Genomic DNA, 25,996 nt, shown 5'->3' on the forward strand with positions numbered 1-25,996 from the left:
CATACACAATCATACAGAGTACAACAGGCAGTGAAATGTGTCGTTTCCAAGCTGTGGACAACTTTAAACTTTCTAATATGGATCACGAGCACTTAGGACTTAGAAATGCTCGGAAAGTAATAGTTCACAACAGAAGTATATCTGTGGGTAACTGACATCAACACACTGGAGCGTCCCTGTTAAAGGGTCATATGGGAGAGTAGAATCACTGCATCTATAGATGAATGCCTTACTGACTTATATTGGTTTTATTTCAGTTCTAAGTTTGGTTGCTCGGTTTGATTTCAATCTAAATGGAAAAACCCAGAAAAAAGAATCCTCGGAGACCTTTGTCTTTGTTGTCAGATCCTTGGACAGTGTGTGTTACAGTGTCCTGTGCATGTTGTGTTGAGGTGAAGCAGATGGAGGTGAGGTCCCTCATGCTGCTGCTCTATGTTGTGATGGTTCAGAGGTGGCAATGTGCTACACCCCCACTTCTCCTAATGCCACCTGCTAATCCACCTGCAGGATTACTGTCCACTGTAATCACTCATCCTTCACTGTGACACACCTCACCTCACAGTGCAACTCCTGAGTCATTACACACACACACACACACACACACACACACACACACACACAGGGAGACGTGTACCTTGCATGTTTCTTATGGCTGTAGTTTTATATGGAACGTAAAACATGTTAATCAGGTTTACCATCACTGTGTGATTTATCACTTATTGGATTTGGTTATAATAGTGACTTTCATGCACAGTACCTGGACAAACTATTAATAAGCATCGCCAATATAAATATAAATTAACAAACCATTTGTGTTACATATACAGACAAAGCAAAAACCAGAAGAGATTAACAATAAAAACATGAAGGAACAAGAAGCACAAACCTCTCCAAGGCAGCTCACTCTATGGGCAGTACTGTGTGTACTTTTAAGGGGACAGCGTCGTGTTTTCATTTTGTTTACTTTGATCTTTTTAAACATAATTTAAGAAGTTTTAGTGCAGTAAAAATCAGATAAAATTAGCGTGACAGATGTTACTTTGTTTCCACCAACATTATGTGGGATTCCAAGATTCTTTATTTGTCACATGCATAGTCACACAACACACAGTGAAATGTGTCCCGAACTGCTCCTTGACTGTGCAAAACATCAGTTTAAATAAAAAATTGGAAATTTTAAATTAAAAAACTGGAAATGTACAATGAATGTTAAATTGCTTTGTGCCATATTAGCACAGCAATGTACTGACTGAACTTAAACTAAATGACCAAAGTCATGTAAACAGAGTGACCAGAGCAGGCGATGGATATTAGGTGTAACGTATTCTGAATACTTTTGATTACTTAATATATTATCATGCTGTTTACAACTACATGAATGTACTATTGCTGTGATTTATTACTGTTACTGAAGGTCCGCGGCTCCGAACCGTAGTAAAGGGACCTCTGGCTAATACGGTGGGTTCTGTGTCGGCTCGTAGCCGAAAACTAGCTTTACTTTGTTGTCTGGGTCAACTTTGCTAGCAGAGACAGAGAGAGGCGTTGAAAGGCTGCTCCAACGGAACTTATTGTTTTTGGAGGAAAACACGAACACGGTGTACAGTCGAGTCTTAATAGCTTACTTACAACTGGGCTCGTCAGGCTCTCTTCTTGGCTGCAGTGGTTATTATTATATTTACATGCTTCCAGCTCCCGTTTTTGCTCGATGACAGCTCGTACTTTTCCTTTTTCTCCCTCCCTCGCTCACAGACACATAACGGGTATGGCAGTCCATTCTCCCTGCAGCACGGACTACACTGCCCATGATGCTACATTCTTTAGAGCTATACCTGTAGCATTCTGCCTATTAGCTTAGCACAACAACAACAACAAAAAGGCCTCTCTCACCCAGGAAACACAGAGAGAGAGGTCACCCTGTAACCATGGCAACCGTAACGCTGCCGGCTGGAACAACAGAACGTAGCTGTCAAACAAAACCCAAACAGTCCTGACCCGCCACAATATGAAACAGGGAAGTACCGCCATGTAATCCATTTATTTCAACAAAGTAACTGTATTTAAAATACCACCTTTTTAAACGGTAACTGTAACGGAATACAGTTACTCATATTTTGTATTTTAAATATGTAACGGCGGTACATGTATTCCGTTACTCCCCAACACTGCCTATACTACAGTATAATATAGAATATGTGTATCCACATTCAAGGTTTTCTGACAATTCACAATCTTTATATATATATTTGTTTAAAACACAAGTAAACTGATAATGTGCAACAGCCAAAGAGCACAGTTTTTCCAAGGAGAATGAAAACGTCAGAAAACATCAGGTAAGCAAAATATCATAAAACTGTCTATGTTCCAAACAGCTGCAGATGCACTTGCTGGAACAAAAGCATCAGTACAGACCAAGAAAACAAATAAACAATGAATTAATGTTCAACAACATGTTCAATGTCAACTTGAACATCCCAGAATGACCAGTGAAGCTCTGGGAGTCTGATTTAGACAAATCCAGCAGTCAGACACAATTTATCCTGTTGTCACTGTGTTTTACTGTTAGAGCGCCTAGATTTGACCCTTGCAGCTGATACTGTAAAATGCTGGAGCTCTTTGAAGAAGAATGCGATGCTCTCAGTGTGTAAACAGTAGCTTGGTAATAACCTTTCTGTGGAGGCTATAATCCCAAACATACGCCCGGGTCAACCCAATGAGCAAATCAAGCCAATCCAGGAACAGTTTGAGGGGTTGTTTCAGTCTCTAGATGTCAATCCCCTTAAAAGCTCTTTGGTGGGATTTGAGGAAACAAAATGTATATTACTGGGATGGAAACTTTACTAAATGATGAATGGGCTGAGACTGCAAAAGAAAATCTTTTAGAATAGAGTTTGATATTTAGTGATCGTATCGTTAAGATGACTAATTATATTACCAATCTTATCATTATGCCAACATCTGGTTATCATGTTACCTGTCTTATCTTAAACCAAGTGTGCGGTGAATAATATGAAACATTAAACATATGATAATAACTAATTAGTCCAGTAACATGATGTACAGTCAGAAACCTTTTGTCTGAGGTGTATTTTTGATTTTCTAATCCTGTTTTGTTCCTACCACAGCTTTGTCCAGTATGATATATGCTGACTTCACTGTGCTCGATTCTTCAGGCTGGGATTTTACTTCATTTGAAGTATTTGTTCATTATTTCATTGGAAATTTTAGCTGGTTAAATGACCTTGCACTGCAGTTTCCTGATTCAGAGGGTGAGTATTCCTCAGTTTAGGTGTAGAAAAGGAGAAAGAGACAGCGACTAAAATTTAAGCTGTTGTAACTGTATGTAAGGAGAGCGCTCTCACTGATATATGAATATGCTAGATTTCTCTCTCTTTGTCTGTTTTTATCTCTACGCCAGCAACAGTTCAGTCCTATAAATGAATTTCTACAAATCTGACTTGAATCATAACCTGATCTCAGAGTTGAACAGATTCGATGTCAGTGTTGATAGTCAGAGGCCTCAAGTTTATTCTTGTTACTGTGAAAGATCAGGTCAGGAGATAGTGACCAAACTACACGTTTAATTAAAAAAAGAAATAGATTTGTGCAGCTCATTTATTTATTTTCCACATCTGTAAACACGTCTGTTGTCATGGTAAAAATAAACAAAAGCAACAAAAATAAACTGATAACATCTACATAAATTCCTTCAGAGTCTTCAATAAATATATGAATCTATAGAAATGTGGATGCAAACTTCAGCTTGACAGGATGACATGAAACACAATTTTCTGCAGAAGCATGGGACGGCATGTCAGACGTGTTTTATGAGTTAAACACACTTAACTTTGATAGTGTTGCCAAATTGGACAAACTGTGACTGTGTACAAATAAAATAAAACAGCTTGTGTAGATAACTACTGACTCAAGCTTGATTCTTTCTACTTTGAATATAATCTATACACAGATAGCAAATCAACAAATTAAGTCAATGTTTCAATCCTGCATATACTGCGTTGTGAAAAAAACCCTTTCTGATTTCTTTCTTTGTTGTCTTGCATATTTGTCACACTTACATGATTCAGATTTTCAAATAAATTTTAATACTAGACAGAAATAATAAAACAAACTAAAGTAATTCTTTACAGTATTGCTTTGTCTTGATACGTGCTCAATCATCCAGGTAAGTAAATCTCAAAAGGTTGATTGTGTTCATCTGGCCGTAGTGTTTTCAGTGGGACAAACGTTTCGACTTCTTCAGTCTCAGCTAACTGCAGGTTTCCCCAATCATATAAACAGGACATTTGCATGACTGAAACCAGCTCAGCTCAGTGGACCAACACCTCAAATTCACCAGGGAGGATATGAAAAGTGGTAGGTTGGCTTCCATAGAAGCAGAAATTGGGGACATTTAAAAATTGATGTCCACCGTAAACCTACGCATACAGATCAGTATCTAAGGTTTGACTCTCATCATCCACTGGAGCATAAACTGGGTGTCATCAGGACGCTACAACACAGAGCAAACACCAGAAGACCAGAACATCAAGAAGGCCCTGAGTAAATGTGGTTATCCCAGCTGGACATTTGTCAAAGCTGGGAAGGTGCCTAAAGAAAGCTCCAACCGATCCAGGAGAGAAGGACAGCCGCTGCGAAAACTAGTAGTGAACCTGTACGTGTCAGGAATATCGGAACAGTTGAGACACATTTTTTTCTAAACACCGCATCTCTGTGGCTTTTAAACCCCAAATCCTTGGGCTCAACCCCAAGGATCGGGTCCCCCGACACAAACAGAGTAACATAGTGTACGCTGTTAAGTGCAGGAGGATTGCCAGGATTTATACATCGGGGAAACCAAACAATTTCTCGCGAAGCGGATGGCACAACACAGAAGAGCTACCTCGTCAGGCCAGGACTCTGCAGTCTATTCACACCTACAGGCCAGTGGACACTCTTTCAAAGATGAGGATGTAACATCCTGGACAGGGAGGAACGCTGGTTTGAGCGCGGAGTCAAGGAGGCCATTTACGTGAAAAGGGAAAGACCATCTCTGAATCGAGGAGGGGGCCTAAGGGTACATCTGTCACCATCTGACAATGCTGTGATTGCAGCCATTCCCCAACTCTCTGTGAATGGGACTCATGGCCATTGATCAGTGGTTGTTGATCAATGGTCATGACAATTTGCATATTAATCATCAAGGAACTGAACTCCCAGCCCATTGTTCCTTCAGTGGGCTGGTTTTAGTGATTATGCAAGTGTACTGTTTATAAGATTGGAAACCTGCAGTCAGCTGAGACTGAAGAAGTCAATTGGATGAGTGATGAAACGTTTCACCCACTGAAAACGCCCCGTCCAGATGAACACAATCAACCTTTTGGGGATTTACAGTACTGGTCTGATTCAGCTAAACTGGACACTTTTTGCACATGAATGGCCTGTTGGCCTGTTTTAGGTTATGCCAAAGCATCTCATCATTGTTTTAAACCCCAAAATAGCATCAGAATCATTTGGAACCAACAGTCTTTCTGCAGTTTCCATATAATCTAATATCCCACCCCTATATGCTAGCATGTTTACATTCAGGTAACCATGTTGTAAGAGACAGGCCTGAACGTTTAAGGCAACAAAGTGTGACTGCAGAAAATTAAATAATAGTGTCTGAGGTCGTCAGAAAAAGCAATAAGAGGCACAGCTTTCCAAAGTCAGAGTGATTAAAAATAAATAGAAAACATAAAAAACAGCAAACACTGTGGCTCAAGTAAAAAAAAAAATCAAAGTTGATATGAAAAAGACTAACAGACAAAAGAGGAAAACAGCTGGATGTCAAGAGCTAAATGATGTGTCAGTAAGAAACTCCCTGTAAAGAACATAAATCCATTTTCTTCAACATCTATGGGATAGTGCCAAGAAATGATAATATAAGTGACAACATCTAATAATGACAATTTTTAATATAAATTAAAAAGGTTAGAGCTCACACCTTTACATTTAGTATTTATTTGTTTAATCCAAATTTTACTTAATTATAAGTCAACAGTGAGTGATGGAGTTCCACAGGGTTCTGTGCTGGGACCAACATCTTTCTTACTGTACATGTTTCTCTTAGGCAGTAGAACGTTTTATAATTAGAACACACAGAAGACATTTCCCTGGTATGCAGATGAGTTATACTTATCTATGAAGCCAGATGGCACAAATCAGTTAAACTATATTCATGGTAGCACATTCAAATTCACTCACTTGTGCCTCCCCTTCCTCTTGGACACAAGTAGCCTTGCGTAAAAACCCATCTTTGTAAACTAGCATCTCTGACTACTGTCTGTTGCGTCGTGTCACCACATCCTGTAGGGACACACATTATTAATAAAATCAGAGAAAATTGACCTTAATCTCGTCATTCTGCATTTTTGAGTCCACCTGTTCTTGTTGAGTTTAAAACACATCCCATGTCAGGATGATGGTTTCTTACTTCCAACTTAGATAAGTGTAATTCCCTATTATCAGGATTAAAATCTCTATCATTGGGTTTCTATGTGTCATTTTTTTTTCTTGCTATAAGGTCTCATCTTATCTTTAGATATTTACTTTCATAGTTGCACTATATAATTAAAATTAAACAGAAGGAAATTAATGTGCAACCACGAAAGAACTGGGTGAGACAAATGTCTCTGACAGTACAGTGCTCCAACGGGTGTGAGTCCCAACCTGGCTGGTAGCTGGGGGCTGGTGGGCTGTTTAATGGCGTTCTGTGTGGAGCTGCTGGTGGCACCTGGTTTGCACAGAGGAGATTACTAAAATGTGTGTGTGTGTGTGTGTGTGTGTGTGTGTGTGTGTGTGTGTGTGTGTGTGTGTGCAGGGTGAGTGATTGGTCCTGACAGCAGTCTCTGTATTGCTGGCTGGCCTGCAGATTTAGCCGACCTGTTTTAGACGCTCTAATCTGGATTAACTGCAGCAGTGTGTCAGTTGGGACGAGGACCGGAGCCTCCCCTACCCCCTGCCCCTTCACCTGCTTTTCCTCTCACTTCCCCTCCATCCACCCATCCATCTGTATGTGGGTCTTTTCTCCCCGCCTTCCATCCACCTGGATACCTGGCCTCTGTCTTCTTGACCATCTTTCTGAGCTTTAAGGCCTCGTTCAGCACACAAATCAGAAAATGTTCAGTTGCAAATATAAACGTTGGCTCACTTGACTCACTCGGAAAATGTCTCTGTAAGTCCTGTTTTGGGGGGAAGGGTAGGGATTAAACCAGCTCAGTCCTCTTCCCTATTTCCCTATTTGTTGTTGCAGCCGTAGGAAGAGCTGCCCCACTGATGAACAGAGAGCGCATTGCAGTGTTTGAACACCACTTTTATTTTAAACAAACATAAATCAGTCCGAAAAGATTAGCAGTGTTTAATAAAAAGAACATCACTATTCAACAACACCAACGCCCTAAAAGAAAATAAAACAGAACGATTACATAGCTAAAAGTAAAACATTACTCTTTAATAAGTCATGATTTAACAACCTAATAAAACAACAACAAAGCTCGTCGAAGCCAGAACCCTATAAGCCTGTAAAGGTGCCTGTCAGTCACACATGTGCAGTATGATACACTCACTCCTGAGGATGATTCTTTCATCACTGGCAACAACCTGCTCCACAAGAACAGTTTGGGACTAACGCGACCCCACCTGTGTGTTTTTAATCCATTCCCATGTAAACCCGAGGTGCCTCCTTCAGGTGCAGCAGCGCTCTCTCCTCTCCTTCCAGCGCATCTTCTTCTCTTACCTGTTTTGGTTCAGTTTACCTGCTGACCCATCCAATTCACACCCCTGCAGCGCTGCTGCTGTTGTTCCATCCCGCACCGCCACTGAACGGATTGCTCTGTCTTTCCTCTCTTTATCTGGAGATAAGATACTTACTTTTGAGATAAAGCATATTATGATAAATCAAATGAGCTTTATCGCTTTTGTGCATCTGGGTGTTTGTGTGCGTGTGTGTGTGTGTGCGTGTGTGTGTGTTAATACAGCTGCTTTGCAGATATAATCTGTGAATCTATGAAGTGTTGCAGATGTGCAGCAGCTTCACTGATCAGTGAGGGAAAATGACTGAACGTGATCTGTGGGAACTAACTTCTTAGGCATCATAGTTTTTATTCTAGAAATTATTTTTTATTTTGATAAACTACACAGGTCAGGATTGTGGACTGTTTGTTTAAAATATACAATCAGACTGAAAATGATAGATTTTATATTTTATATTCAGGTTAGAATAAATTGTTCAGGCAAAGTATTGCGCGTGCCTGCCTCTGTGTATATGTGTGCGTGCGTGTGTGTGTGGGAGGGGTTTGTTGGAGACACTTGCTCCCTCTAATTAGCAGTGTGCGCCGGTAAAGAAACTCAGTAGAGCGACCTCACCAAGGCGCAAAGGCATCCGAAGGCCACTTCACCTGTGTGACTTTGTGTGAAGTTGGACAGAGAGGCGGTCCGGATGCTCGCTGCTCTGCGGTGTGCTGCCCAGCTTAGCTGACAGTCGGTTACAGCTGAAAGAGCAGTTTAAGAAAAAAGGAAAGAGAAAGAAGAAAAAAGCACTTTGACGCTTGTCTTGTGAACTCCTGCGCGCCCCGCTTATCCGTTCAGCGCCTGGCCTCGGACGCACCGACTTGTTGCCCCGGCTGAGCTCTGAGGGGGCCACGGCTGCTGCGTTGCGTGTCCGACCTACAAGTCAGCGACAGGACTTAAAAGGCTGCTGTAAGGATGATGTCCTACATAAAGCAACCCCATTACACCATGAACGGGTTAAACGTGCCTGCCCCTGGGATGGATGTGCTTCATACAACCGTCGCTTATCCACGTAAGTTTGAACTTTTATAGGAAAAAAACAAAAAATACGCATTTCTGTCCTCACAGTTTCCAGAATCACGTTTGTCAGAATGGTGCGTAAAAACGCGCAGGTTTCGATGCTTTAGCAAGCGAAAACATTCTTTTTCTGTCAGTGACCGATGCTGAATATAGTCTCTAATTATTACGCTGGACTGAATAAAATTATAATAATAATAATAATAATAAAAATATTTCTGAAGAACTGTCGTAGTAAGAGATATTTTGTCCGTCGGTCTTTAAACTTCCACATTATGCGGCTCTGTGGATAAATTTATACGTGAGATTTATTTTTTAATTAAATGGAAAACTATTAGTTCTGAATTCAGATGAACATCGATTGTTGTTGTTAACGTTTCTTAGCGGCTTCATTAACGCTCAGATTGGTATTTTATATATTAGAAATTCTAATATATAAAATATTTGTTATAATTCTTGTTCTTCTGCAAATACAACAAGGCAGCTGGCTCTATGCACCATGAAAGGTAGACTCACAGCACTTTTAATGTAAATCCTATTTTATGAAATAAAAAGTCGCCGTTTCTGCTTTTCAAAGTAAAGTAAACTCCTCTAACAACCTCTGACTTCGATACTTCATTTTGAGACTTATTCTATTTATTTTTTGTCTTTTTCGTGGGGAAAACATATTAACAACTGGCATGGCATAATACTGAGATATTTCTATTAATACTTTTTAGTATTTGTTGTCAGCTGGAAAATAAAACTGTCCAAAGAATCACTTGAGCGCTTGTTGTGTTCTTATTCTACAAAGATGATTCAAATCACTCACATAAAGACTCATAATTCATGCCGCCCCTCTGTTGATGTTAGCACGATAATCCCCTCTCTATGTCATTTCTTTCAGCCACTCCCAGGAAGCAGCGCAGGGAGCGCACCACCTTCACCCGCACACAGCTGGACATCCTGGAGGCGCTCTTCTCAAAGACCCGCTACCCAGACATCTTCATGAGGGAGGAGGTGGCCCTCAAGATCAACCTGCCTGAGTCACGTGTCCAGGTACTGAGAAGTAGGCTACTGCCAAGATGGAGGCCACTGTGTTCAGGCCTGTGTTATGAACTTCTGCATAGACGTCTATGTCTATGCCTCTGTAACCCAAACCTCTGATTATTAATACGTTATGACATGTCTGCATGACTGCTAACATGTTGAATCTATTTTGTTTTGGTGATCTCAGGTTTGGTTTAAAAACCGCCGTGCCAAGTGCCGCCAGCAGCAGCAGCAGAGCAGCGGCCAGTCCAAGCCCCGGCCTCCCAAAAAGAAGGCCTCGCCAGCGCAGGAGCCTAGCGTTCCTGATCCTGTTCCTAACCCATCTGGCTCATTCAGCCCCTCCTCAGCCCATTCTGGCCCCAGCCTGGCCCCGAGCTCCAGCACCGGAAACACTGCCGTGTCCATCTGGAGCCCAGCCATCTCACCCCTGCCAGACCCCTTGGCCTCCTCCTCGGCGCCCTGCATGCAGCGGCCCTCACCTTACCCTATGAGCTATGGCCAGCCGTCAGCCTACACCCAGGGCTATGCTAGCACAACCTCCTACTTCACTGGCCTGGACTGCAGCGCCTATCTGTCCCCCATGCATTCACAGTTGTCAGGCACCGGAGGTGCTCTCAGCCCCATTGCTGTGCCCTCTATGGGGGGCTCCTTAAGCCAGTCCCCAGCATCTCTGTCTTCACAGGGCTACAGCACTGCCTCTTCCCTGGGCTTCACCTCTGTCGACTGCCTGGACTACAAGGACCAGCAGGCCTGGAAGCTGGGCTTCACCACAATGGATTGCCTGGATCACAAGGACCAAAACTCCTGGAAGTTCCAGGTTCTCTAGAAAGGGTGTCAACATGCCACGTGCATCAGTGAATCCCATGTAAGATAGAGCAAAGCAGTTCTCCCAGAGGACTTAACATTGATTTCTCAGTTTGTCATTTGTAAGATTTTCTGTAGGAAATGCGTTTGATTTAAAAGGTTTGGAGATGAACAAATGAATGAGTGTCATCGATGCTGCCTGACTGCAAATCATGTCTGTTTTCTTCTTCGTGTTATCTTAAATAAGAGAACAAACGCCTTTAAACAGTTTGAAGGAAAAGACTGGAGAAACAACACAAGCTATCTCTTTCTCTCGCACACACACACACACACACACACACACACACACACACACTTTGTGTTCCATTTGCATAGAGTGAAAGGAGAGCTTTTTGTCCTGGAGGAGCTCCTGTAGGTCCTCCTTCAGGGTTATGTTATTTTGAGCTATTTATTATTATTAATATTATTATCTGAAGTTCCATTTGAATATCTAATTTGACTCCATTTAGATCTTTTTTTAGCTTTCGTGTTAAGTATTACAATGTTCACCTTTAGTGTCATCATCTTGATCTGTTTGATGGAGAAAAAAATAGATTTTCTGTTTTAAATGTGACACATTAAAGTGATCCGTTCTTTACATGTTTGCGCACGGATGATCTTTGGGATGAGTTCCAGTTTGAAAGTGTAGCTTTAGCGGATTTGGAAGACACAGTTCGGGGTCAGTGTGAAGTGGACTTTGGATGTAAAGTGGCCATGTTGTAGCAGTGGGCTCTGGAGCCGCCATGTTTGTCATAAGGCCTGCATGGCTCTCCCTGTTCCATCTTGGTTATTTTAGCTTATCTGATTCTGGGAGTGTTCCAATCCTCTTAGAATCCCTTCAGCAATGCCCTAAGTGAATTAGTTAGGATTATTGCCCTACCTCCCTCTGTCTGTCACCTACCTCAGCCTCGTCTTCCACTTCCATTCCCCTCCTTCTCCTGTTTCCCTCCATCTTTTCTGTCTATTCTCTCCCATCAGCTTTGCAGTATTACTTTTTCCTCCACCTCTGGCTGTTTTCTCTCTTAAAGCCTTTTCAGTTTAGCTGCATCTCTGTTGTCCCAAAAACAGCTGTCTCACTGACCACAGTGCAGTTTAATAAAGTGCTTTTTGCTTACAGTTGTTTCATTAATTGTGTTAGCTCACTATCAGCTGAGCGGTTCCACTTCTTTCACGGCTCCTCTGACAGTCCCAACATGATTACTGCAACACCAACTTACCGCTGACATCACTTAGGTGCAGTTTGTGTGTTGCAGTAGGTTTGGTCAAATGTTTTAAATAAATTCCATGTTTTTACCCAAAAAACAAAACAGTTTGTTGTTTAAGCTGAGTATCACAAAAACTGTTCATGTCAGCCACACTAGTATAAAAGGTTTGATGACACATTTCTGACGCCATTCTGATTTTTACAGTAATAAGTAATACCAGTTTTTGTTGCCATGCAAATGATCTCATCACAGCCCTCGACTATGAAAATGTAGCGCAGCGAGAGTAGTGAGCGGGTAGCAACGGACATTTCAAAGCATTTTTCTGCACTCGACGCTGACCTAATCCCACTCTGTGCTCCGCTTAATCCCTCTGCCCTCCCTCTCTGTGGTGCAATTGGTTAATCCCTGCATCTGCACGGCCTGATTGGTTAACCTCTCTTGGACGGTGCAGTGCACTTGTAATCTCCCCCCTCAGCACAGAGTGTTTCAGACAGACATTTGCGCTGTAATCCCACAGAGGAGCAGATGTGATGGGGGATGGACGGCACTGAGCAGACCTTGAGGAAGGTGAATACGGGAAAGCTAAAACACCACAGACCGTCTGCGAAGGAAAGCTTCAGGCTCTGAAGAAGAAAGAAACCTAATCAAGAAGTTCAAGTGTTATTACAAGTAAATGTTACAGGTTAAAAACATAACAGAAACTAAATGTTAAATATCTAGAGCCTAGAGGTCAGCCAATGTACCTTCATTTCCAGTTGGTGTGCGGACTAAACTGGGCTTAACTCAGTTGTTTTAATAGAGTGGAGAAAATACAACACAGCTAAAAAGATGATGATGATTATTAATATCATTATTATTTTACATCTGAAGTTTTTTAACTTCAAAACAGAGGTCAGATTTAAAAACATCTCCATGGTTTTATCAGTCTGCTTGGTGTGTTTGGTCCATGAACCAAGCTGACTGTGGGCAGAGGTGATATAAGAAACTCTACTCATAACCAACACATCAGATTTGTTTTCAGGGAAGTTTATAAAATGTTGGCATCACTCAAGAATTTGAGATAATCGATGTTGCTTTTGGATAGCAGTGAGGACTCTAACGGTGTCATTTCCAGAGCATTGGTGGGGAACGCTATCAAAGATCTGGCTGAGTAGCAGCATGTCACTGAAAATAAAAGCGAACCGAGCCCCGAGGAACGCCACAAAAACCACAGACAACACGGACGCAAGTGTCATCTCTGTCTGCAGAAAAGGCAGCCATTAGCTTACCCAGGGATCTTTTAACTCAAACCCAGGTTTCGAGATGATCCAGAGAGTGTATTGCTCAACTTTGGGACAGAGTTGCTCAGTTTTAGTGCTTTTAGATGTGCTTTCTCTGTTAAAGCATAATATTAATACTCATAAAATACATTAAGTAAAATGAAACTGAAATCTCCACCTTAGATAAAGATGTTCACTTACAAATTTTTCTAGAACTTTTCAGTAACTGAGGATAGTTTTTCTGTATCTATAGATTAGTTTAATTTACTATCATTTACTATATTCTACTATAATAGATTAATTTACTATAATAAACAAATCATTTTATGTTCAGTCATTTTTTTATATTCATTATATTCTGAGAAGAAACTTAGTAGAATAAAAATATAATGAAATATGAAGTAGATGAGAATATTTTATTCCAAATACACCAGATATGGGAGGGAAGGAAATAGTAATACAGTAGAAACATGCGTCGGGAAGCGTGGATTGCATTCCCTCTGCATACATGTGGATTTTCTCCAGTGGAGATTCAAAGAATGAATGTTCACAGCTTCGTGCTGACAGAGGGACCAGGTGTCCTACTTTATGTGGAGCTGCACAGCATTGTCATGTTTTATTGTAAAGTCTGTCTTTTGTGAAATAAAGAAAGGACTCACGCTAACGTTAGAAGCTTTGCAGGTTTCTGTGGAACAAACTAGCACAAACAAACAAAATGCAACAGTTAAAAATATTAACAAAGTAGGTGACACCAGTGGGAGGTAATTCTCAAAGTTTTTGTTTGTATTTTGCCTATTATTTATTTATAATACACATGAATCTCTTATGCTCATCTATACAAGCATTCCCACTGAAACTGAGGAGCAGAGTTCATTTTTTAATCGAGTAAACTTCAGATTCCTTCTATGCTTGCAGTGGGAAAAAGCTGGACTCCATTGTAAGTTCACAGTCACATTCAGACCTTAACATGCTAAACGTCAAACTGTGACCTGCATAGTTTTGTATGTCCAATAATAACATTTCTTTCACACCTCTCACCTGTATTCATTTGCCACACGTGGTGCTTTCCCCCACGTATCTCTCCAGGATTTGTTCACCTTACTTGACTCATGAGTGATTTCAGTGGTGAAAATACTTTTATTTTATGTAAATACATCATTTTTTACTACACAAAATTCAGTTACTAAATATTTTGCCTGTGAAAACAACCCTGTCCCCATTAGAAGCTCTGTACGATGTTCTGGCAGCATTTTTCCTACTTTTTCTTTGAACATGTGTCACTTATGTTTATGGACTTTTATATTGACGCGTTTGCTGGCCGTTAAATCCTTATTTAAGGTCTCCCCCATGTGGAAGTTTGGCTTCTCTGCACTGATAAACAGCACAGCTTTCTGTTCAGATTGAACTGCAGCGTACGTAACGCAAACATGACACACAAACTCATCCATGTGTTTTAACATCTATTTATTACCACCATAATATGAGAAATTTGGAAAATACAAAGATCAGCTTATTTATACGTCTGAAAATCTCAAGGAATAAGAAAAATATAAAAGAAAAAAGTATGAGGTTATACTGTGCATCCAGAATTTTGATAAGGGACAGATTATATGCTCAGGTGTAGAGAAGCTGCAGGAGACACACAGACCCTAAACATGCAGAGGTTCACTATGTCAATTCATACTGGTGTGACAAGTATAATGCTAATCTGTGGTGACAGAGAGAGACGGAGGCTGACTGTGACGACTAATCTACAGTGAACAGAAGAGGAGACAGTGAGACCCCGCCCCCTTGTGGCTGCCATTAGAATTGAAGTTTCCTTGGAAAATGGAGAAGCCCTTCCTGATTTTCTATAACAAATCACTGCAAACAAAAAGACCCTAACTGATAATGTTGATACTATTAATTGCTTTTTACTTCTATTTTGATAACTGTATAAGTGGTAAAGGAGGAGATGCTCCTCTATGAATTAGATGTGTAAAAAAAAAAAAAAAATAGACACCATATCCACAACAATAATATTCATAAGAAACCAAGAGATTTTTGTTTGAGCACAGCTGGTTTGGAAGATCAGTTTTCACAGGAGCACACAAACAAACAAGAGCAGGTTGCACAGGTGACGGAGGTGCACTGAAAAGCTACAGCTGCAGAGCAACAGGAGAGTCGGGGTGCAGGAGGACGCACTGAGCGGGAGGATGTTCAGAGGGGGCGGAGGCCTCGGGACTAGTTTTAATAGCACCCTGCTGTGGAAGTTGCAGCTCCCCTTAAGCAGACTAACCCCTCGGCCTTGTCCCTCTGCTTTGGCTCCGTTTGCCACAAAAACTGCACCTGCTCAACTCCAGGTGAGCTTACTGATGGGCTTCCAGATTTGAAGTAGCTCCCAAACCCATGGATGCATGTTTGCCTATGTGTGCACATGTGCATCTGATCTGCCAACCCTTTACATGCACGAAGAAGGTACCCTAAAACATTTGGTGAAGACAAAAAAAATTACAAATTGATCAGACGTCAACATATTTCTATCTCTTCATAATCAAGATTACTCTAAAGTCTACCGAGAAGCTGGGTAGGCTGGGGAGAGAATGGAATAGGGACGGGTGGAAGTGGGTGGATGGAGTAAAATGAACGCGTAAAGGCAGGGATGGGTAAAGAAAAACAGGACAGAGATGAAACATCAGGGAGGCCATCTAAGCGCGCTCTCCACGGATGCGGCGTGCCAGCTGGATGTCTTTGGGCATAATAGTGACACGCTTGGCATGGATGGCACACAGGTTAGTGTCCTCAAACAGACCCACCAGGTACGCCTCACTAGCCTCCTGCAGGGGACAAACACAAACAACATTAGCAGTACATATTAATGTTTTAATATAAGAGAAAAGAACCTAAACTTTGATCTGCTGCATTGGTTTAAGTGTAGTCCTTAAATATCGACAGCTGAAAGCACGTAATTCTCTAACAGCCCCTTAAAAGTCGTAACAAAGGACAAGACAGACTTGCATATAATATGCTGATACCCTTCAGAGTTCACATTACAAGTTAAACTCATGGACCGAACATTTAGAAACCTCTCCACAGAGACACATTGATGAATCAATAATTAGTGCCGCTAATCGTACTAAGTGCTAAAAAACAGTTTGGGAAAAAAAAAAACACTAATCAAACAAATTTAGAAGAATAAGGCAAGTGATGTCAAAGCTTCTACTAGCAAAAAACCACACTGTTAACAGCATGCACCTCCTTCCCACATCCAACATAGCAGTGTGGCTTCACCTGCAGAGCTCCGATGGCAGCGCTCTGGAAACGTAGGTCAGTTTTGAAGTCCTGAGCGATCTCCCTCACCAGGCGCTGGAAGGGCAGCTTACGGATCAGAAGCTCAGTGGACTTCTGGTATCGACGGATCTCTCTCAGAGCCACCGTACCAGGCCTGAAACGCATGACCTCAAGCTCAGTACAATCATTTATTTATTTATTTTTACACCTGTCAGTAATGTTGACAGTTAAGGCGGAGTCTCCCTAATTAAAATACTTTTTGTGGCTCCGTGCAGAATTTGCAGGGTAAGGATTGCTAATTAAACTTCTGATATGATAAGGAGCAATTAATGTAACTCAAAATGAATGTTACCTGTAACGATGGGGCTTTTTGACACCACCTGTGGAAGGGGCGCTCTTGCGGGCAGCCTTGGTGGCCAGCTGCTTACGAGGCGCCTTTCCTCCAGTGGACTTACGAGCAGTCTGCTTGGTACGAGCCATTACGACAGAGTATCACCTGACGGAATACAAAAAACCCAAACAATGTATCTGTTTCTATTCACTTCATCATGACATTAATCGTTGCACACTGGACAAATGATCCTGCTAAGCTAGTGGCCTTGAACTCAGATAAATAACTAAATTATTTAAAGTTTCCAATATTCAGTGCAGCAGCTCTGAAATATATATAAGTAATTAAAACATACAACTTCCCCCCTTTTACCAGTTCGTTTTATTTGTTATCAAGTAATTATGCATTTTGAGTTTTTAATATTTTTGTATCAATTATTAACGGATTTATAATTAAACATGTTATAAATACTTGGTTCTTAAGTCATTTTGGACCTCCTGATAAAACTTTTCCCCCGGGTTTGGCCGCGGCACAAACACAAAGAATTTAGCCAATCTAGAGACTGTGGGATCCCAATTTAGCCAATCACAACCTTCAACAGCCCGTCACTCTGAATCCCACCAATCAGCTGTGGCTCCACTGTACACCCAAACCAATGATGTTTCAGCCAGGAGTATTTTAGGGCGGGACAAGTATTGTTAACTCCGCCTCATACCGCAAGATTATGGCCGCAGACCGAAACGAACCTACCAATACACAGGCAACGAGCGGGATGTAAACTTTGACATTTTCCCACCAAAACAGAAAATGTGTGCTCACAAGAGCATTAACAAATCGTAGTAGACAAGTGAGCGAATCGAAAAACAGTCAAAGACGGATGAAGTAGAGGTATTTTAAAGCGAAAAAGCGAGGTAGAAATCGCCGCTGAAAGTGGACTACATATTTCGGCAGTGGAAGTACTGAGCCGTTTTTCTCTGCCTGGGGAAGCTGCTTTCTCTTTTCACAACACCATCGAAAAAACACGATATTAAAGCAAAAAAATAAGTTTATCTACTCTATTTTCTTCACCAAATGGTGACTATTGTTCTTAGTTAAGAAATAATTAAGGAATTTTTTACTTACCGGGGGTGAATTTTGTCTCTTTTCTTCGCAAGGATAGAAGTGTGTTCTGGTTGTCTGGCAGTGTCAGATATTTACTATCTCTCACACAATGGAAGCAGAGCGAGCGGGAGCAAAATGGCGCCCGTGTCAATCATCTGTCTCCCACAATGCAATGGTAACATTTGTAAACAATCTAACTTCATTTCCTCAAGTTTTCTCCTTCAAACTCCAACGATGTAGAAAACACTAGATCAAGAAAATCATAAAATAATTACGTTTTTGACTTTTTTTTTTTAACGCTTTGCCTCAAAATCGCGTGTTAAGAAATGTAAAACGCAAAACCAATGAGAGAATATGATAAATATCAGGGAATAAGGCACACTTTCACTTCGAACAGTAGAGAAAGGAGAAGGAAATGTATAACACTTTTTAGAACAAACCAAATATTTGTTATTCGCAACATAAATTAGTCCAGATTAATTAAAAAATACATTCAAGTCTAAAGGAAAATATTTCTCTTTATCGTGCTAAAAATATAATGTAAGTGCGCTAACCGAAATGAAAAAATATTACTTGTCTGTTTTAGTAATTATGGATCTCCGTTATAAATTCAAACTAGAAACTGAATTTAGATGACAAACATGACAGCTGTCCTACTGTAATTGTCTTTTTTACACGAGGTTTCTGATCAGTATATGAAACAGGAGGGAAAACTAAGTACAAGCACAACTCCAAACTCTGCAGTTCTCTTGCCAAACCTGAGAGTTTCTGTTCTTGTGGTGGTGGTATGATGTTTTTAGCACATTCTCCTTCATGTTGGTCACTTTTAAGCATTAGACGTTATACCAAAGTTGGGGTAAGACAATTACATTCATTTTTTAAAAAGCTGATTCATTATATATGCTTTATGTTTTCATAAATGTTTCTCTGGAAAGGAATTAATATTCTTATGCATTTTAGATTAGATCCCCCTGTTGGTCAAATTGAGAAAGCCATGAGGTTTGTGGAGCTGTCATTTTAAAATACATAAGGCATTCTGCTCATCTTACATCATCACAGCTGAACCAGGGATTACGTTGCATTCTCTTGATTCTCCTGCAGCAAGCATTTCCTTTTCAATTAACAGCTTACCCCAGAGATTTGTGCTTCATCCACAGGAGGGGGAAATGGACCAAATAACTGGTCAATGCCTGTAAATCTTCAGTTGTTTTCAGTCCCGTTGCACCACGTGTATCAAACAAAAGGACCTATCCATGCATTCTGGCTTTATAAACATTTGAAAGCACTGAATGTAATTTCAGCATGGTCCTGCAATAAGATGCTACTGTTCCAAAATGTTCCTTCCGATATATTCCACCATCAGTTGTAACTGGTGTTTTTGCAAACTTAAGAAACCAGAGCAACTCAGCCACAAAGTCCAGACCATGTAAAGTTACTGAGCCGGGTCTCCAACTGCAGAGCTGCATAAAGCCACCAACACTCTGCTATTCAGTAAGTCGTGTTGCTCTGAAAAGAAGTCCATCACAGCGCATTTACATCAAAGTTATTATAGTTCAGTTTAGTTTCATTTGACTCAAAGTCATGTAGACATCCCACCTGTCCATCAAAGCCTCATCAGGTAAGCTGTGTGTGTAAATGTAGCTGAACCAATAAAGACTAAATTACAATTAATTATAGGGAACACAATATTGTTTATTTTTGTCAAAAGTATTGTTTTTCATTTCAGCAAACTGCGATGTTTTGCCACACCTACTTTTTACTGTAATAACTTATTTCAATCATGTGGGCGATCGTGGCTCAAGAGTTGGGAGTTCGCCTTGTAATCGGAAGGTTGCCGGTTCACAACGACAGTCTCGGTCGTTGTGTCCTTGGGCAAGACACTTCACCCGTTGCCTACTGGTGGTGGTCAGAGGGCCCGGTGGCGCCAGTGTCCGGCAGCCTCGCCTCTGTCAGTGCGCTCCAGGGTGGCTGTAGCTACAATGTAGCTTGCCATCACCAGTGTGTGAATGTGTGGATGACTGGTTGTGTAAAGCGCTACACAAATATAGACCATTTACCATTTATGTAGTAAATAATTGGCTACATGGAGAAAACAGTCGTGTTTTTTGCAGCAATGGAGAGCAATTGAGACAGGAGTCTCTTTTAACACTAGACTTAGACTACATTAGAAGATGCTGCTGCGATGCTATGAATGCGGTGCGTCATGAACATTTTTATTTATCTTTTTCAGAGAGACAGGGGAAAGGCTGACTCACACGGCTACACGTGGACTTTGAAAATACCACCTGTATTCATCAGCATATAAGTGTGGAGACTTTAAATTTGTCGACGGTCGGTCTTTATATTCAAGCTCTTTATTTGCTCAAAGCATCAGTCATCACTCTAGTGACATCACTAATTTAAGATGCACTCGTAACACTTCTGATATCTGCGATTCTGATTTCAAGAAACATTCAGATCCACACAAAAGCCATGGATTCTATCTCTTCCTGAACAGTTTTATTTATTTCATATCTAACTGTAGATAACTTCTATTTTGAGACGAGTGTTTTCACATTCAAGTACATAATGCCTTACATCAACGCCCCATCTGAAAAGGTAGAGGCTTTACATAAGGCAAGAGGAGCAGAACCTGCAAGCGATATAGAAGTTAAACAGTTACAGAGTACAACCTGGATTTGGACATAGTTGAAACATATTGTAATCCATCCATTATGCTTACCCCGAAAGGGCTTATAGTATAATACCAAATGAATGTACTATACATTGATTTCCAGCCCGAAAAGAAAATTGTCCCACATATCCTTAGAAGAAGAAAGAAAAAGAACCATCAAGGTGATACGAAACTAAATAACCCACAAAAATCAAAATAATCCTTCAACCTTGACATATCGAGAATCGTCATGCATTTATGTATTATGACAGGAAAAATAAAACGTATGGATTGCAGGAACAAAATTTAAGGCTCATCCAAGTTTTTCCCCAACAAAGCAGCAACAATGTGTTCTTCCCCACATTGTTCAGAAGGACATTGTTTCCAGCTTTATTCAGTTAGCACAGAAAGTACCATCAATCTGATTGGTGGGGACAAGAAAAACAACCCCTTACAGTTCTGGTGCTACAACAGGCATTCATCCACGTTCCCATCTTTATCCCATATGTGCAAGAACTGTGCCGAGTCATTTGGTCCCTCTTCTAATGAAGAACACGAGTACCAACACATTCCATTAGAAGTCATTGTAATCAGTTTATAACAAAGTTACGTAAAAATGGCACAGTCAGAGAAAAGAAAGACATTGACAAGCACTACATTAACTCAAAGTGCCCGGCTGCAGGTCCTCATCTAACCTCCTGCTCAGATTCTTCAAAACAAACATGGACACGCTGCTTCTGTCGCATTAGCAGGAGGCCCTGCGTCGACCTACACGTATCCTCCTCCTGAAACGACTTGTGCTGTGACATCCAGAGAGAACGCAGTGGATAGAGAAGTACACAGAACTGTTCTGTAAGAGATAGAGTGCATGCATTTCTAAAATGCAAACCTTAGTCCCAGTTGATGCTCATACCCAGCGACACACCATATAAAAAAACAAAAACCAAACTAAAATCCCTTTTTATGAGTGTTTCTATTTGTATATATAGTATATATAATTTACATTTTTGTGGTTCCTATTAAAAGTACCTCACGTCTTTCATATCATTATACATTTATGACCGGCTACTGTCTCAATCAATCACAACAACAAGACCTCATGGACAATAATTTCAGGTATACATTCAGGACTTTCTGTAAAAAGTCTTACAATATTCTTTACAATTCTTTAAAAATACAGAGAAGCAAAAATATTGGTGATACATCAGTCCACTGTCCTGCAGAGGCTGCTCAACCATAGCTCAGAGTCTTTCTTCTACACAGCTTAAGATTATTTTACACCTCCCCCTAAACGCTTCACTCTGTATGAATCTCTGTCTCGGGCCTCTGCATGGCCAGGCTAGTCTGGATAAAGGCCCCCTGACCGAGAGCTGTGGAGTAAGCTCTGTTGTTGTGGCTCACTGGAAATCCTGGGGCTGGGTAGGAGCTGGACGCTCCATGTTTTTGAACAGGGGCATGAGGCTGAGGTACTGGGTGGTAATCGTCCAAGTTGTCATAGTGGGACTGCACTGCTTTCGTGCTGTGTTTCTGACACGAGTAGTCTCTGTCGAGGTCTGCTTTGGCCTGGCTGTAGTGCTGCTCTCGGACGCTGTGCGATCGCTCGGGTTTGGAGCGGCCGATTTGTTCCCTGGGGGCTGATGACTGATCGTCTGTGCTGTGAAAGCCGCTTGATGTTTTCACTTTGCTCTGGTGGTGGTCAGAATCTGGACACTCGTAGCGCGCCTGAAAGTTCCTCTTGTGTTTCGACCTGCTGCCGTCATCTCCGGGCTCATACTTGGCCTCGTGCCGACCGCCCTCCTGCTGATGAGAGAGGCTGTGGCTCAGAGCAGAGGGGAGGGAGTGAGAGGACTGGCATTTCTTGGAGCTGCTTTGCTTGGAAAGTGCATCAGGCTTGTCACCCACTCCGCTGCCCTGGACATGCTTGTCAGTCTCCATATACATGAGGGCTTCAGGGTCCGACACCATTTGTCTGGGCAGGTAGCGGCCGTCTTTGCTCTCAGACGGTATCAGCACAGCTTTGCCCGGGTCAGATTTACTGCGCAGGTGCAGGGTTTCATAGCCTGATATATCTGCTGGTGTGAACAAGCCCACGTTGTCATACTGAGAGAGGACGGGGCCTTTAACCTTAAGCCTGGCCCTGCTCTCCCTGCGGATAGAATGCATACGCAACCTTTCGGACTCCTCTGGGTCCCAGGATAAGTAAGCAGCTACTTCTTTGCTCCCGTGCCCGGGGGGCATGTCCCTGCTCACAAAACTGTGCTCCTTCCCAGGAGGAAGAATGTGGCGAGTGAGGTAGTGATACCCAGTCGCCTTTCCACCAGGACGCCCAGGAAGTGTTCCTGCATCTCGGCCGCTGTAGGAGTGAAGGTGCCTGACTCTGATAGTGCCGTATGGGTCGATGTCGTAGAAAGGCGCCTCCAATGGGCCTGAACCAGAATATGGACTGTAGCGGTACTGGACTCGTCCGTTCTCAAAGTAAGGCTGCAGCTGGGTGACGTGGTAGTCTGCCTGCGAGGACTGCTGCGGGGGCTGCTGGTAGGCTTTGCACTGGTACACCGGTCGGTGGTAGAAGAACATGTCGTCATCTGGAGGAACTTCGGTCCTCTGGATGGGCACTGAGCGAATGCTGGAAGGAACATGGAGCGAGTGCACTCTGCGGATGGTGGGATAGCCATGGGTTCTGTCGTGACTGTAGCCCTGGTGCCCGGGCCCTGGGGCTAGGTAAACACTCCTGGGGTTTCCTCTGGACTTGATGGAGTGATGGTAGGACCTGGGGCCTAAAGTGCTGTATCTGTTATCTATTCGGGCACTGTAGGGTATCTGAGGCTCAGACTTTGACACATAGGTGTGTGGAGGGACACTGTCTGGTTGGTAGTGGTGTGGTATAGACTGCGGGCCCAGAGTTACAGACCTCTGGTGGTAGTATGCAGCTCCTGGAGGATCAATTAGGACCGGTTCTCCTTTAGCGTGGTACAGGTAGGCTGGCTGGTGCGTGGAAGATTTACGAGGAGAAAGAGGATGGTGAGGGAGAGCATCCTCCACATGGCCAGGCGGAGGACCTTCACCCAGGATATGGTAGGAGGTTTCACTCTGGCTGAGTGCTGCTGTGGCCAGTTTGCTCTCTATAGTGCGAACAGGAGGGGCAGGAGGAGTGGGTCCGTAGGAGTCGTGATATTTTCCAGACTCTGCGCAGGGCTGCACTGGCTTTATGGCCTCCCAAGGTTTCTCCACAGGCTCAGCAGAGGTGGGTGCGACTCTTGCGCTAGCCTTTGAGAGATGAGGCTGGGCTTGGACTAATGTCTGGGAATGTGTGTGAGGCTGTGTCTGAGCTGGAGGTTGTATTTGGGCTTGGCTCTGCTGCGGAGTTTGGGTTTGGGGTGGTGGGACTGATTTTTTCAGCTTCTGAGCTGGCTGTTCTGGTGGTTTTGGAAGAACTGGGGGTGGTGCCTTCTCCTCTGGTTTGACCTGAGAAAAAAAGGCCAACACAGGATAAGTTATTATTTATATCAGGTTTAGGAAAAAAACAAAGAAAGAAAAGAAAAATAAGAGTTGTGTATTTTTTTTTATAATAGCACAAGACTTTTCCAATATGAACTGTAAGTATCTAAAGTATCAGAGTGTTTGAATGCAGAGTAGTAGTGGTATACAGTCAATCATTTAAAAAATACCTATATACTAGGGGTGCAACGATACACAACATTCACGGTTCGGTTCGATACTTTGGTGTCACGGTTCCATATTTTTTCGATACAAAAAAAATGTTCATGCCTTTTTAATTTGTCATTTATTAAAATTATAAATATATATTTTAACTCAAAAGTGCAGTTTTTAAATTTAATGTTGCTGAAACAACAAAGTAATAAAAAAAATAAATCTATCTGATGGAGAAATCACTCATCTTTGGAAAAGAGAGTTTATTACAGAGAAATGTCTCTTTCCAAAATAAAAGCTATACTATACGCTTCTTCTGGGCTATATTCTCAGCAGCATATTAAACATATCAGGTCCCCATAAGGAGAATCATGTGCTAACGGCTGTCTAAATGACTCGGGTAAAGCTTGTAGCATGCTGCTTGTTGTTTTTGTCTGCTTCCACTTGTCTTTGCACTAGGATGATGTCGGAGTAAATGTGCAGTCATATTCGTTGTGTTCCCACTAGTGCTGTCAGCGTTAATCTGAAATGACGTTAACGCCACAACACGGCAAATCTCCGTTAACGAGCTTCCGCGGATCGCCCCGTGCGTGGGGCTGGACGGCGTCAACACGTTAACGAGCTAACTGCGCTAACGCACTAGTTCCCACCCATGTAATTGAGCATTGCGTGGCACATCCAACATACTGTTTTACTTTTGTCCATGACGCGCTTACCTTCAGGGCCATACTTCACATGAAGACCAAAATAGTTCCAAAGGCCAGATCTGAATGAGGGTGGGGGAGGTTTTGCAACGAGCTTAGCTTCTGTCTTGCTAGCTTGCACTGCGCTCAGTGAATCTGCGTTCGACTACTCCGCCTAGGCTGCACTGTCGAGCGCAGATCACTGAGCGCTCAACACAGACAGCATCGTCAGAAGGAAAGTTGATAAAATAAATTAAAAATGTTGTATTGTTCGATACATATGCGTACCGAACCGAAAGCACTGTATCGAACGGTTCAATATCGATACGAGTATCGTTGCACCCCTAATATATACATACAGGTAGAGACTTGCAGCCTACACCGAGGATAACTTCTGTTAAAAATAGGAGGTTTGAGATTCACTGCTAGGACCTCTTGGGACCAGCCAACATGACATCCTTACCTCAGGACCATGCTGCTGTAAGATTCCACTCTCCTTGCTGTTGCCACTGTGGGTTGTGGCTGCAGTGGAATTGGATGAGCTACTATGAAGTGGGACTGGTCCTGTCACAGGCTGCTGTCTTTCTGGACTTTTCCTGGTTGGAGAAGTCCGGCTGGGTGATGTGGAGAGTGGGGCACAATTGTAAAGTGGAGTGTCTGGTGGGGAGTTCACGTCTGGCTGCGATGCAGTTATAGAAGACTTGGCACTGTCTGATGGCTTAGTGATCATGCTGGTTAACTCTGGTGGCTGGTGTTTGTTTGAAGGACTGGAAGTGGAGGGATGAGATGAAACTGCGATCACACTTGTAGCAGCACTGTTTGGTGGGGGAGTACTTCCTCGTCCAGCTCCGTCTTCTGAGGCAGTCTGGAATTGTAGGACAAAAGGATGTGGCGAGTCCTGGAAGCTGGAGGCCTCATGTGGCTGCAGAGGAGACAGCGGTGTTGAGGGCTCAGAAGACCGCAGTTGAGACACCTGCTGAGCAGACTCAGCCAGGGCCAGGGCCAACATACGGGCAGCATTTTTAGGAGGTGGAGGAGGAGGGACAGAAGAGGGTGCTGTAGAGTTGAGGGAACAAGGGGTTGGGTCCTTTGAAGAGTCCAGAGTTGTGACTCCTAGTGGGAACACAAAA

General features: G+C 42.3%; 3 protein-coding genes across 10 annotated transcripts in view; 1 reads left to right on the forward strand and 2 right to left on the reverse strand.

The window, feature by feature from the left end:
* Positions 1 to 8,360: 8,360 nt before the first annotated feature.
* Positions 8,361 to 11,827, forward strand: crx (cone-rod homeobox). The gene is made up of 3 exons (XM_087847095.1): positions 8,361 to 8,836; positions 9,728 to 9,879; positions 10,058 to 11,827. Exons 1-3 carry the CDS (start codon positions 8,740 to 8,742, stop codon positions 10,694 to 10,696), a joined length of 888 nt encoding a protein of 295 aa, XP_087703221.1. The 5' UTR covers positions 8,361 to 8,739; the 3' UTR covers positions 10,697 to 11,827.
* A 2,797-nt stretch (positions 11,828 to 14,624) lies between these two features.
* h3f3c (H3 histone, family 3C) lies at positions 14,625 to 18,035 on the reverse strand. Its single transcript, XM_006808609.3, has 4 exons — positions 17,901 to 18,035; positions 16,800 to 16,943; positions 16,448 to 16,601; positions 14,625 to 15,993 (listed from the first exon to the last, which is right to left on the reverse strand). Exons 2-4 carry the CDS (start codon positions 16,925 to 16,927, stop codon positions 15,865 to 15,867), a joined length of 411 nt encoding a protein of 136 aa, XP_006808672.1. The 5' UTR covers positions 16,928 to 16,943; positions 17,901 to 18,035; the 3' UTR covers positions 14,625 to 15,864.
* Positions 18,036 to 20,222: 2,187 nt separating this feature from the next.
* arhgap32b (Rho GTPase activating protein 32b) overlaps positions 20,223 to 25,996 on the reverse strand; it is a 142,683-nt gene continuing 136,909 nt past the window's right edge. For all 8 annotated transcript variants that reach the window (XM_087847097.1, XM_087847099.1, XM_087847098.1 and 5 more), the window contains 2 exons: positions 25,330 to 25,979; positions 20,223 to 23,997 (listed from right to left, as the gene is read on the reverse strand). In XM_087847097.1, the coding sequence (XP_087703223.1) occupies positions 21,829 to 23,997; positions 25,330 to 25,979 (2,819 nt within the window). In that variant the 3' untranslated portion in view covers positions 20,223 to 21,828. The remainder of the gene's footprint in view (positions 23,998 to 25,329; positions 25,980 to 25,996) is intronic.

This window comes from Neolamprologus brichardi, chromosome 10, assembly GCF_056152115.1.
Source record: "Neolamprologus brichardi isolate AB-2024 chromosome 10, ASM5615211v1, whole genome shotgun sequence".
Lineage (NCBI taxonomy): Eukaryota > Metazoa > Chordata > Actinopteri > Cichliformes > Cichlidae > Neolamprologus > Neolamprologus brichardi.